This window comes from Monopterus albus, unplaced genomic scaffold, assembly GCF_001952655.1.
Source record: "Monopterus albus unplaced genomic scaffold, M_albus_1.0 scaffold19.1, whole genome shotgun sequence".
Lineage (NCBI taxonomy): Eukaryota > Metazoa > Chordata > Actinopteri > Synbranchiformes > Synbranchidae > Monopterus > Monopterus albus.
This window is the reverse complement of record NW_018127899.1, coordinates 378,528-392,838: the sequence shown is the minus strand read 5'-3', so window position 1 is coordinate 392,838 and position 14,311 is coordinate 378,528. Positions and strand designations below refer to the sequence as shown.

The 14,311-nt window shown below is 42.0% G+C and overlaps 1 protein-coding gene across 3 annotated transcripts in view; it reads right to left on the bottom strand.

Annotated features, from left to right (window-relative positions):
- Positions 1–14,311, bottom strand: part of pik3c2a (phosphatidylinositol-4-phosphate 3-kinase, catalytic subunit type 2 alpha) — a 37,834-nt gene that overhangs the window by 6,521 nt on the left and 17,002 nt on the right. For all 3 annotated transcript variants that reach the window (XM_020593546.1, XM_020593547.1, XM_020593549.1), the window contains exons 5-25: positions 13,181–13,301; positions 11,949–12,060; positions 11,626–11,705; positions 11,288–11,351; positions 10,732–10,878; positions 10,607–10,634; positions 10,043–10,283; positions 8,080–8,202; positions 7,808–7,975; positions 7,438–7,555; positions 6,867–7,009; positions 5,485–5,676; positions 4,991–5,084; positions 4,726–4,820; positions 4,058–4,238; positions 3,854–3,958; positions 2,820–2,912; positions 2,418–2,547; positions 1,582–1,718; positions 1,088–1,257; positions 673–829 (exon numbers count right to left, since the gene is read on the bottom strand). In XM_020593546.1, the coding sequence (XP_020449202.1) occupies positions 673–829; positions 1,088–1,257; positions 1,582–1,718; positions 2,418–2,547; positions 2,820–2,912; positions 3,854–3,958; positions 4,058–4,238; positions 4,726–4,820; positions 4,991–5,084; positions 5,485–5,676; positions 6,867–7,009; positions 7,438–7,555; positions 7,808–7,975; positions 8,080–8,202; positions 10,043–10,283; positions 10,607–10,634; positions 10,732–10,878; positions 11,288–11,351; positions 11,626–11,705; positions 11,949–12,060; positions 13,181–13,301 (2,699 nt within the window). The remainder of the gene's footprint in view (positions 1–672; positions 830–1,087; positions 1,258–1,581; positions 1,719–2,417; positions 2,548–2,819; positions 2,913–3,853; positions 3,959–4,057; positions 4,239–4,725; positions 4,821–4,990; positions 5,085–5,484; positions 5,677–6,866; positions 7,010–7,437; positions 7,556–7,807; positions 7,976–8,079; positions 8,203–10,042; positions 10,284–10,606; positions 10,635–10,731; positions 10,879–11,287; positions 11,352–11,625; positions 11,706–11,948; positions 12,061–13,180; positions 13,302–14,311) is intronic.

Sequence of the window (14,311 nt, the reverse complement as noted above, 5' to 3'; positions counted from 1 at the left end):
AACAACCTCCTTCCCTCAGTAAGAGCATTGAAGATGGGTCGTGGCTGGGTTTTCCAGCATGACAATGACCCCAAACACACAGCCAGGGCAACTAAGCAGTGGCTCTGTAAGAAGCATTTCAAGGTCCTGGAGTGGCCTAGCCAGTCTCCAGACCTGAACCCAATAGAAAATCTATAGAGGGAGCTGAAACTCCGTGTTGCCCAGCGACAGCCCCAAAACCTGAAAGATCTGGAGAAGACCTGTATGGAGGAGTGGGCCAAAATCTCTGCTGCAGTTTGTGCAAACCTGGTCAACAACTACAGGAAACATCTGACCTCTGTAACTGTAAACAAAGGTTTCGGTACCAAATATTAAGTTATATTTTTCTATTGTATCAAATACTTATTTCATGCAATAAAATGGAAATAAATTATTTAAAATTCTAACAATGTGATTTACTGGAATTTCTTTGTAGATTCTGTCTCTCACAGTTGAGGTGTACCTACGATGAAAATTACAGATCTTTCATTCTCTGTAAGTGGGAAAACCTGAAAAATCGGTGGTGTATCAAATACTTATTTGCCCCACTGTATGTATTCCTAATGCAACTGTGCGCATAAATACGCGGTGTGTTATTGTATCTATACTCTACCTGTCTATATGGTTTATATGTGAGTGTGTGTTCTGCCTCACCAGCGACAGCAGGTTTAGGAAGAGCCCGGAGTGCTTGCGGATGAGGTTGTAGGCCTGGCAGCACAAATCTACAAATAGCTGGAAGCGACTGGTGGGACGCTCGCCTCCATTGATGACGTACGCCATGTCAGAGGTCAGAACGAATGGCGCTCGGTCCCTGATGGGAAAGGACAGGAAGAAAAAAAATTTAAAGTCAGCTTCTCACAGTTTATGGATCCAAAGTATTCAATTAAATTGCTGAAAAAATCTGGACCAAGAAAGTGAAAGGGCACTGAAGCTACCACAGAGGCAGCCTTAACCAAGTTACTACAAAGTGTCTAAACACTTCAATGAAGTTACTCAAGCACGATGAGAGGAGATTCTCACTGCTTCACTCTGCTCATATGCTCTGCTAGAGACCAAATGTGATTTTCACCTTTTGAAGCTGCCAAACATCTGGGCATGGCCCAGGAACTTGCCAAAGTCGATGTGGAACATGTGACCAGTGGAGCGCAGCATGATGTTGTCATTGTGGCGATCGCAGATGCCCAATACATAGGTTGCGACACAGCATCCTGCACATGAATAGATGAAATTCTCTGATGCCTGGAAAGAAAAAGAAGAGAGAAAGTGTCAAACACATGCTTTAGCTATCGTTGGGCTAACTACATAGCAGGTACTACCATGGTGCAGTGTAGGGAGGGCAAAAGGCCAAATGCTTGAGAAGGAAATGAAGTTTCTGACCACAGGGAAAAGATATATTCCCTGCTTTAGAGCAGGTTTAAGTAACCCTGGAATTAAGACTTTCCAGAGTGGCATAAGGTGACAAAGTGGGTCAGGGTCAAACTTTGTACAGTAGATTTTTTGACTGTAATGTGCAATAAACACAAAGGCAATGTTCCCTGATGCAAGCACATCCTTTATGTGTACCTTCTCATACTCATCCTCAGCAGGGTTGTACTTGCGGAGCCACTCTGCCAGCGGTTTGTCCTTAAAGGATCCGGTAACGCCGTACTCCACCTGGATCTTTCTCAGTGTATCGGAGGATGGAACCAGCTCAACCATGCCTAAACACACATTGCAACTTTTATTTAAACAATGCAGGCACATGACAGTCAGCTCTGTATGACGTGATATGATGTTGTAGTGCCACGAAAGGTCAGAATATGTCAAGTGAACCAAAAAGGGTTTGAAATAAGTTGCTTTAGACTACAAACTGACTACACAACAGGACTCCAAACTCATTTCTGCCTGTGTCATCTCACTACAATGAACTATTTCAGCAAAGAGCTTAAACTGTTATATTTCCATTTGCTTAGCTCAGACTATTGACTGTATACAGTATACTGTAAATATGGATGTCATGAAAGCTCCTAGAAGTAAAGCCACTGGTGGCTGGTTGTAGTACAGGACATAAATCCCACCCTTTCCATGTTAGTGCATGTGACAAGAGACACACTAAAAACTCAAAGTACAAATCAAGCAAACTTTTTCCCAGAGGTGATTTCTGTGATATGTCATTCAGCTGCTTGTGTACTACTGTTCAGAATCTGATTGCAAAACTCCAAGATGGCAGCTTCTGTATTGATGATGTTTTGACTTCACATTTGCATAGTGTAAGGAAGTGGTGACGCATTGTCCATATTTTTAATAGAGTCAAAGATTCAGACCCATTTGTACCATGAAGTTTGTAGTGTAGTGTTTCCAGAGGGTCTGTGTGTTTATTAGGGGAGGTATATATAAAAGTTGGTGAGTTTGTCCGTTACCTCTGTCCTTTCCGGTGGAGATGCATTTGAAGTTGACAATGCGGAGGTCAAGCCCCTCCTGCAGCCAGATGCGGTCCATGATGCGGATCATCTGAAGAGCCAACATGTCCTGCCTCAGGTCTTCTCCAACCTGATACACAAACAGACAGACAACACTAAGGCACTGCACTGATCTTATCACCGCTTGCATTTCATTTCAGCCACGAAGGTGCAAAGTGTTCAGATGAGAGGCATGTAAGCAACAGTGATGTACCTGACAACTCCCTAGCTTAAACTAATAAAGCATGAAGGAAACATACACAAGAACCAGTTCACAGGTATTGTTTGAAATACTGACAGCTGTTCCTAAGCTTTATTTTTAGCAGTCTCCATAATGTGCATGTGGGTGTGTACATACAATACCTTGAACATAACATTGATCTCTTCTCCCAGTGGGTCAGCGTTGACCAGAGCCAGCTTGAGGGGAACTGCGTTAGAGTTGAAGTAGGAGCAGGCCTACACACACACACACACACACACACACACACACACACACACACAGAGCACATGACCTCTTCATTACATCACACTGTTATGTTAGATTTTGCAATACAAAATGATCTAATCACATCTTTCTCTATTGCTCCCTGGTCTCTCTGGTAAATCTTTGGATATGTTTTTAAAGTGACTTGTTTTGCCTCACCTAGCTAAAACCATATACAGTTTGCCATCATTATGCTTCTTCAAAAATGGCACATTTAATTACTCAAACAGAATGAAAATGGTTATTTTGGAACCAAGTGTCCAGTAGAACCTAGAGAGAGATTTATATTTGCTCAACACAGACATGCTGATGAAGCCAGAAATACTTAGAGACATTGTATCTGGGACAAGGGATGCATTATTATCAAGTGTAATTTGGGTATATATTTAGTTGCTGTTTAAACTATAACTCTTCTAAAGCCTGAGTTATACAAGCTGCTAAACTAGAGGATGCTGGGTTTGTTTCTGACCGTGTGCAGCTCTCACCTGTTGTTTCTAATGCACTTTACTTTGAGACTATGCAGCTGTTGCTAATCATGGTACAGATTGAAGCAACAACAGTGCTGCCACATATGGAATGATGTTCAATGTGTACCACATAAAGTATCTCTTTATGTGTGATCAATATCTGTAAAATTTGTCAAAGTATGTGGCTTATGTTTTAGCAAAACCATCCTTTAATGAGCTCACTCCCTCTGTTGTCCAAATTGCAGACATTTTATGTGGTAATTATGTTTTTTTTTTCTGTGTGCTGACCAACGATTCAGTTTCAGCTCTTCTCGTTTTCCTGTTCTCCATGAATTCATATTTAATGTTACTGCTGAATTCACTACAGTTAATCCTTTGTACATAAGGTATATGTGAGATTTTGGTCACGACATCTTCTTAATATTAACGGCTTGCACGTGTGTTACCTTAGTATTTAGCTCCTTGGCCACCAGACTGGGGCTGAGGGGCAGTCGGCAGCTATTCCTCTGGAAAAAGTTCTGGATATTTTCAAGGCCCTCCTGCAGTGCGACCTGAACACACACACACACACACACACACACACACACACACAATATTATGCTCACACACAACTGAGCATAGTACACAGCATTATAGTCACACACACTAACCTGCCGTGTGGATCCCCCGGCCTGTCTGACCCTCTCGGCCACAACTCCCAGCAGAGTGACCAGGTGTGTTTGTTTCTCCAGCTCTGCCCTCAGCTTGGCTCCACAAAGACAGAGCAGGGCACCAAGCACCCGCTCATATCGCCGTCCCCAGGCAGGATCCTGGACAGCGTCTTTTAGCAGCCTGCAGCCATTTACACACAACAGTCAAAATATAAAGGGCACTTTCATTCTGGACACCAGCTTTTCCTTATGCCTGTTTTGTGACCAGCATCAATGGGCTTAACACCATTAAAAAAATACAAATTTTTCCTGGCAGAAATGCTGATTCCAACTCAGCAGCAAGTGAGGCAGGGACCTTGATTCAACAGGTAACATGCTATTACTACACAGAGCATCAGCAGTGAGATCATTTTAAAAAGATAAGGTACCTCAACACTTAAAAAAAGCTCAGGTCTGGAAAAGGTGCTTTAAAAAGCAATGTAAACACATGAAAAATATAAAAACACTGAAAAGATTACAATTACACCAATTGCTCACCACTTCTTACAATACCATTTTACCCCACATGTTCTGGAAGCCAGTTTATTTACTTCAGCATCTACCAGGCACACTTCGAGCAAACTTTACTTTCAGTTGCTTGTTTGGAAAACAACTGACAGCTGACTCACCAGTAGAGGTAGTGGGCGATGTTGATGTTGCCTTGAGCTCTGGACAGCAGGAACATGACGAGGGCATTCTTTAAGTGACACTCAAACTTTAATGCCTGGTAAGGGATGAAAGAAAAAAGTGACTAAGAATGATGGATGGAGAAACTTTGAGTGAACTGAAGTGAATACATGACAAAAACAAGGTGAGTAATAAGTGAATGAGCGAGTGTGTGGATGAAGAACTATGTGATCAGATTTAAAGTGCACACGCACGTGTGTATTTTACCTGTACTAGCTGTGGCAGGTATCCAGCTAGCTCATCATCACTGCTCTTCTCAATCCAACTGACAGCCACACCTCTCACCTCTCTATCTGCAAATCTAAACACGCACACACACACACACACACACACACACACAAAATTAATAACAAGCCATCCAGAAACTAAGATTTGTACAGTACAGAAAATTCTTTGTGCTGGTTTTGGCAGCATCACTCTGACCATCACAAACTAACCAGTACAAAATCTCATTTAAAAACACATTTATATTTTAATATCTAAAAGTACTGAGCAGATTAAAAACAAAGTTATAATTTAATGATAAGACAGCAAGCAATTCAATGCTAAATACCAACTTTAGTTTAAGAAAAACAAACATGAAAAACAATATAAATTCTTCAAACAAATTTAGATTTATTTTTTTAAATCATGACAGATTTCTTATGGACCTGTGGTGCCACAGAGAGAAACTGAGCATAAATATGGAGCACAGTGCGCACTTTGAGTCGAGCAGCTCCAGCGCAGTGACAGGGGGCAGAGGAGGCCAGTGGTGCAGCAAAGAGTGGATGTGAGCCATGCGGGCCCAGTCCCAGCTGGGTGTGCTGGCCAGCACCTTGGGCAGGCTGCTGGGGTGGTCCCTCCGACAGTGGAGCCGATGGTCCCATAGGATCTGGTGTTCTGTCCGCTTCAGCCTGGAGATAAGGCAAAAACAGACAGAACATGTATTGGATGGTACTTACAAGATTTATCTATCATTCTAAGCAACTCAGATTTGTCAGTTTTGTTTTTTGGGTTGCAACATAAATGGTCTCAAAGTGGAGTTTGGTTTGCAGGACCAACTATAATGTTTAAAACAGACAACGAGGAAAAGATCCTATCACGAGACTTCATAGTCACATTACACTGGAAACTCACAAAACCACAGAAGGAAACAGAAAAATGATTTAACACTGTTGATCAGATGTGACGTTTTTTGTACATTAACTAAAGACCCTGAAAAGAAATTCCTACATCATTTGGATTTCTAGTTTCCAGAGTTGTTGGTCTGTTCCTGGCCCTGATGATAGGAATAAAAATTAATTCAGAAACTGATGATTTCTCACACTAAAACAACACAGAGAGATTAAAAGATAAAACAGATAAAAACACAGACAGATAAAAGAAACTGCAGCTCCACAAGTTTGTGCCCACAAAAGCTGGAGAAATGAATGGGCAGGACAGAGAGCAGGCAGTGAGAGCCCAGTGAGACAGGCTTCAGTGTTAAAGTGCCAGCTGAGGCTCGTGGATGTTGGCAATGTGGAAGGGATTTGGCTGGCAGCAGGCATAAGTGAGCATTTAGCTGGGCTTGAGCAGCTGGAAGAGAACAGGCGTTTATTGGGAACTGTGTCCGGCCAAGTCAGCGGCATTTTTAAAAATCTCTTCCTTAATCTAGTAAGTCCAGCAGATTTCGGGTGGTCTGAGAAACAGCCAAAAAGCTGTCAGCAGCAGGGGATAAATTTAACTAGAAATACTGTCACTGTGCTTGTTTTAAATAGTCTCACAGCACAAAGTACTACAACTCTACAACAAGCCTGACCAGCAGTGGATAACAATGGACTACAATTATAATGTGGAAACATATATTTAGCATAGAAAATCTACACACCTTTCAATATAAGCCTCCTGTGTTTGTACAAGAATCACAGGCTCAGCAAGATTAGGAATATTAACTGATATCAGTGCTTTCAAAAACCAAAATTTCCCTTACAAATTTTTAGAAGTGACAGCAGAAAAGGCCGAACAGGTGAATTGTTAGAAATGTTTATGACCTACTCTCAGACAAACATCTGGGCATCACATTCTCGCCGCTATAGCTTTGAAAACCTGAGGGATGTTCTCTTACCCAAAATTTGAAGCTCGACTGCAGATTTTCTCCAGTTTGCGTCGGAGGTCTGGGTCCAACTCCTCCAGTGTGCTGGGCTCTGGGCTGGGGGCTTCCTTGGGTGCCACATATAAAACATCCACCGGTGAGTTGGGGAAGTCCACCTGATGGTAACACAGATACCAAAGTCGGGATCAGGCTATTCCTCTGTAGTAACTTTAAATTCAAAAAGGCACTTCTTCACAAACACTAGAACCAGACAATAAAAACTAAGCTGAAAGCAAAAATACAAGGTACTGACATTACAGTATTACTTGTGGTACCTGTACTATGACTCTTATGGCTGCTCCAATTAAGTTTGTCAGCACTAAAACTATTACACTATGACTGCATACACTTCTACTATTACTCCAAAACTGTCTCCGTTACTGTTAACTGTTAAGCTCATTATAAGTCCTAAATGTGTCAATGCTACACTGACTATGAATTGTAGTACAACTGCTACAATTAATGCACCATGGCCACTACTAGTACTAAAACTACTACATATACTAATGCTACTAGGACATATGCTGCTAGCACCACCACCGACCTGTAGAACTATTCTCTCTGTGGGTACCCTCTTGCGGCTGCCTGTAGAGCCGGCAGCAGTGGCAGCTCCCTGGGCAGATGTCCACAGACAGAGCAACCTGCTGCCCCCAGCCAGCACCCTAACACACAGTCAACAACAACAACAACAAAACACTCAAATAACCAGAGTAAACTATCTTACAGACAGCATTTCTCACAGAAATGTGGCAGAAACATGTATATGGTCATTCCACTTCCACAGCTACAATATTGTTCCAAAAGCTATGAGATTATTATTCATTCCTGTTTGTTAACAAAAAGTCTGAAAAGACAAATATAAAATACACAAAACACTGTGTACAGCCACTACCAGCTGCTTCTCTCCCCCTCACCTTCTGAAATCAAAGAGCGGCATAGAGACTTTGCCCAGCAGCTCTGGAGATTTCCTCTGTTTGTTGGAGTCTGGGGAGCCGCTGGCATTCTGATTCAGCACCCCGAACAGAGCCAGGCTAAGAACGGACTCCAGTGGGAGCACAGCTATTGCAATGGGGAAGCTGATGCTGAAAGAGACAAGCATGGGACAGTAGAAACAGAACATTATTGCCGTTAGGGACATTTCAAACAGCTAATGGAGGTGAGGAATAAAGACAAGGTAGTCACTCACAGCTCGTCCCATTTGATGTGGTAGAAAAAGCTTTTGTATGTGCCCACTCTCTTGGACTGGACTGGTTTAAACAAGTTCTTGCCATTGTGCGTGAGGGAACACATCAGGAAGTACTTCTCATAACTGAAACAATACAAACAATAAATAGTTTTTCTCCATTTATCTTTAATTGAGCACAATCTACAGTTTATGAAAAGTTCTAGTAGAACCCTGATGTTAGCTGCTGTTGGTAAGTTGCTACAATACAGCCATAAAAAGATACTGTATGTAAAATAGCACAGCAACCATTTGGATTGCTGTAACAGGAAAAGCATCGGTGGACCTACAGAAAGGTCATAAACAAGGCCTCATTTGAGACAAAAAGGACTTATATTTTCAAATGTGATGAGTCAGTCATGTCCAGCACTTAGTTTCATCAACATATCCAAAATTAACCTCTGTTTTTATCAGAGTTAAAACACGAGGATGCCAGTTACAGGCTTGATCCACTGCTCAGTACCATCTGTGTTGGCAGCTCCATCACTAGTCCTGCTGTCTCAATATGCTGGCAATGCTGTGGCATCTACTGAGGCTCCAGATGGATGACACACTATCCACAACAATGCCAATCATTCAGACAAGAAAAAAGGGTCATTATATTAACACCACAACCCAACTGATATCCAATCTACTCGTCTGGGCCAGGAAATACTCCACTCCATGCTTCCCTCTGGCCTTGGGAAGCTAAATATTTTGGAGGTGTTTTTGGAATGACCATCACGGCAGCAATGTTTGGTGCAGGCTTAAAATAGCTGTTGGGAAAGGCTGTACAGTCTTAAGAAACACTATCTTACCAAGACTTTAAGACTGAGCAATTTAACAGTAAGAGCTTCAAAAACATTTTCACATGTTCCAAACTTACAAAAGGTCAAGGGTTTATTGTCATACGCACAGTGAGGAAATGTGTTTCCCTGTACAAGGCCTCATTTGAGATCAAGACTGTTAAGTTGTGGAAGGGCTTGTCAGAAATGCACTGATCCTGGTCACTGATGTGTGACAGAGCTAGGAATGGAAAATCTGGTTCAGTTCTGCACCAGACAGCCACAGGAGATAAAAGTCAGGGTGAAACTGGACACTGGTATGAAAACGTAAGACACAAGGAGCATCACCGGAGCCCTTTGTTTAGTAGAAGAAAACAAGACTACCTGCTACGACTGTGTTTTGTCCTGGCTGCTTACCAATAAAAGGTTATCATACAAGTTTATTCAAGAGACAAACTCATATTGTTACTTATGAATTTACTTATTCTGTTCCTGCACATTGTATGTACTTTGAAAACACAGTAATTATAATTCTGAACTACCTTCTACCCGCCTTCTGTCTTCATCTCTGACCTCATCTTGCATAAGAACAATTAAATGAAATGTGGGTGGCACTAATACTACTGTGCAAGTGGGTGATCACGCAAGAACAAATACATGAATAAAGGTCTTAATTATCCTGCAGCAAAGAATAGAGTATTTCAAGTATGAACACTATTTAACAGAGTGTCTAGGCAAGATTTGGTGCAATATACATCCAACTACAAGCTTCATGTGCTTGTACACTCTTTATGACTACTAATTTATTGCTCTGAAGAAGAATCATAAACTATGGAGACAGAGTCACAGCAGGCCTATGTCCTATTTTTCAAGGCACTAAATTCTCTCACTGTCCTGTTTTGTACAACAAATTTACAAACAGGACACTTATACTGCATAAAGTATGATCTATTGTACTGTGCCATGAGCACTATATCAAAGGTGAAACAAAATGCTGTCAATGTATTTTTGGGTATCATTAAAATAATGATGGGAAGTTCTACAGTTGAATACAAGTATAACAAACCCTGAAATAACTTAGGTGGACTGCACAAATATTCTTTCCCAGCCATCCCACAGTTTAGTGACTTGCTTAGCATTAGTTGTGCGTTCATCCTGTTTACCTGCTGACCCAGCTGCCTGGGATGCCGTGCAAAGTAAACAGAGTGAACTGAAGGTGGTCTGTGGTTCCAGAAGCTTCTTTGCTGCTCGTCCCCTCCGCAGCTTCCCCTTCTGCAGCCTGGGGCAATGGACACGAGCAGAAGGAGGCGGAGGGAGGACAGAAGGAGCGCAAGTAAAGCTTGGCCAGATTGTAGACAGCCTGCGTTAGTGAGGCCACACACTCCTCCACAGGACTGGCATAACCTGTCAAGGGCAAGTAGGGATCAGTGTGAAATCCAAGAGATATCATGGTAACAGTTGGGGTTGGATTTATACTAATAAAAAAAAATGATGTAAGAAAACAAAACTTTAGACATTCAGCAATTCTGTCTAAGGTGCATCTTTACACTACACTGACACACATGCTGCCACTCCCAAACACTGGCCACCAGTGTGCTCGGATAGTGCCAATAAGGACATACAAGGAAATATATATCAAAACACTGTCCATTTTTATTGTGTGGGGCAACAAAGTCTAGATGAATGGGTGGAGATGGATTGTGATTGTGTGTATGTACAGAACTCACCATCTGATGACTGACCAGATGACCCCATCTAGAAAGAAAAGCATGCTGATCTTAGAAAGATGTCTGGAGATGTAAATAGCACTATGATGGCTGTACTGTGTGTACAGTATGTAACAAGAGTCCACCTTGGGTGAGCGTGTCCTAGGTAAATTGACGGAGTGTCGCAGTCTTTTCACAGCCTCTGTGATGGCCTGGGTCTCCACCTCATCCAGAGCACAGCACAGGTTCTTGACAGTCTGCACCACCCGGTCTACCGTCTTATACTGGGTACTCTGAATACAGAGATACAGAGCATGTTAAGTGGTAACCCTCCCAGTAGCTGTGTGCGTTCAGCACTACCATGTACAACTATTTTCAAATATTTTTGTTGTAGAAATCTGCTCCAAAACATGTCTTAATGTGGAGAGGTGCTGTCGAAGCCTCCCATGACCCAGACTCATTGAACAGCACTGGCAGCAGTGCAGAGATATTAGCTTCTAAAAGGTTTTGAGCAGGATTAAACATTTTAATAAATTTATCTGATGAACAACAACCCCCTGAGAAACAGACAAGCAGTTCACAGTGCAAAAGCAACTTTCTCAACTGTTCTTTTATGTTTCCAAACTAAAGACTTGGAAATCATCGGAATAATTTTCCACCCTTTCCTTTCACTTTCCACTCATGAAGATGAACCTCCTGTACCTCATTTTGTAGGCAGATGTTTACTTGACTGTGATAGCCTTCCAAATAGTCAGCCAGGCCCTGTCTGCAGGAAGACACACAGATAGACAGATAACTGGGAAAAGAGGACTTAGACTGTTTCACTTACTGTCTGTGCTAATCAAACCAAGACAGAAAACAGAAAGTTTACTTTAGTTCATTAAAATAACTACAGGTCTTTAAATGTTTTTGTACAATATAATAATTTTAAAAAACTGGCAGTCAAATAGAACAAAAAGAGACATCTTTCTGAAGCTTCCTTGTGAACCATTTCTGCACCAATCCTACAATCTAAACTAAACAGTATAAGAGCCTCATACCTGGTGACGTTTTCCTTAAAAGGCCTCTCAACCTGGCCCAGGTGCTTCTCTAAGTCTATTGCAGAGCTGTCATCTTCCGCCTAAAACCAGAGGGTCAAGATTTAACAACCGCACCATTTAAACGGCCGAGAGAGCAGGTAGATAACTCTCAGTCACAAATTGTTGAGATGGTAATTTCACATGAGAATGCTGTGTTGTCAGTTTCCAGCAGTGGGATAAAAAGGTTAAGCAATAATCTTCGTGGAGCAACTTGAAATTGTTTTACAGTATGTCACAGTTCAGTGAAATTCTCCTGCAAAGTTCAGACTGGTCGAGTGACTTACGCTGCGTGCCAAATCTCTCCTCATGGTGGAGTGAGAGAGTAGTTGTAACGTGATCTCATTCTCCCACTTCCTGCAATTCTGGACATACTCATGGCTGCCGAGGCTGTGTTTACTGGGCAGGGCAACACACAGGCAAAGTTAAGGAAACCACAAACGCTATTTGTTAAGGATAATAAAGAGAAACAAAAAGCTAATAATTCCTTCAGTGAAGTAGACTGTGTCCAAGGTCCGAGTGGACTGCCTTAAGAGAGTCAACGTTCCTCCATACACAATTTACAAGGATTAATTGGCGTTAGCATTTTCTTTTCACTGGTTCTCTTTGGAAAGGTGATCGGGCCGTCTCATCAGGGCTGTGCGGTTATTTGATAAATAACATATGCCCTCTGTCTATTTAAATTCAAAACCTTTTCTATGAGCGTGCAATAATGCAGCAGTAATACTTATAAATCGTGTCCAAACTTAACATCTGGGTTGATGCATGGTTCTGATCTGACTGTATCACGCTCAGCGAGAGGTGACATTCAAGTAAAAAAAGGACAAAAGCATGTATACAAAGCACTAGTTTGCCTTTGTTTCAACAGGCAGTGACAAGTGTGGCTGGTGACTCAGTGATTTATCTGCCAAGAACAAATACTACCGACACATGGGATTTAGCAGATGGGACACTGCTTCAAGCTCCACCATAACAACACTGCTACGATTGCAGGTACAGTAGAGATGTAATTATTGGAAGCATTCTAGCATGCATTATAATCATAGTTTACAGGTCTTTATACAATGGATCTGAACAAATACTGTATGTGTATAACCTTAAAGTATTAAAATCCAAAAACCTTATTAATAATATGCCAGTGCAAGGTTGTGAAGATTAGTTAGCACAGCATACCGTACACAAAATCTATCTTTTCAGCAGTTATAATGGGGGGGGGGGCAAGATATAGAAACATCCGTAAGTACTATTGTACAGAATCTTGAGGGGGATGTTAACATAATACGGTGATAGAGAAAAAGGTTAGAGTAAGGAAAGTGGAACAGTAGGAGAGAGAGAGGAAACAGAAGGTGGGATGAAGAAAACACAGTGAAAAGAAACCCATTCAAAACCCCACACATTATTAACAAAAATACCACATAAGCCTGGGAAAGGTCGTTTCTTGACATTTCTAAATGGTTTTGGAAAAGCAGTTTTTGTTCAACAGCAGTTAACGTCAGTGTGTCTTTTTGTATGTACTCACTTCTGCAGCACCTCCTCCTGGCCACACACTTTGAGCAGGTAGCTGGAGAAGTCAACCTGGTCCAGGTCATCGTGGACCCAGCAGAGAGTCTGACTGATCAATAACTCCACAGGAGAACTCACTGAGGAAGAAGGAGGGAGGGACGAAGAGGTAGATAAGCAGGCAGTGAGGGACAGAGGGTGATCAAGGAGATTGATGGAGAGGAAGAATTGGAGTGAGGAGCAAAGAAAGCACGATCAGTGGCAGATAAAATCCAGATCAAAGGAAGGGAAAAAAGAGAATGATGGAATAGAAGACAGAATAGAGGAGACACAATCAGAATTAGGTCAAATGATTTTAAACCAAGATTAGCTGCTTCCCTTAACATGCTCAAGCACAACACAAACTGATGGGAAACAACAAGAAATGGATTTAGGGTGGTTCAAGTAAAGACACAGACACATAGGGCCATCAGTGAATAGAACACCTGATACACCCCTCTAACGCTTTAGAGGGGTCAGAGGTCAAGGGTTACAATTGACCTTTTTAGGTGAGAGTCTATAAAGAGTTTCAGTGGCAGTTAAAAGACACAGTTGCTGCTGTGGGAACTGAACTCTACACCTTACACTTACTGAAAGTTCTCTCATTCTCCAACTTTAACCTGTTTTCAATGGGTGAAGTTTCATTTCAAATCAAACCCGTTCTCAAATCAAAGGAATAACAGCACTGTGCTGTGTAATAATATCAAGTGGAGGGGATTTGGGGTCAGCTCTAGATGTTTGTGTATGCTCAAACATCTGATGTGTCCACCCAAGGGAAGACTGGGTGGAGAGCGTAACCTGATACAATGCAGATTATTCTGCTCTTTAGCTACTTCTAGAGAGGTTTAAGTACACACTTAACCATGCCTATACAGGCAGACACATCTCAGCTTTGGACTTCGCACAGACTCAGGTTACTTCATAGATGTTCATGCAGGCGCACAGGGAGGGAGACCACCCTTAGCTCCAGCAATAACAGACCTCCACCCTTCAGAGGAATGGTGAGTCTTTTCTTACTGCTCAGACCAGCCGCGTTAGCTCCATGGTCCTGTGTGGCTGTGGTGGTCGCTGGCTCATACATGTGTTAGGGTGTCTTGTAACAAAGCAATTA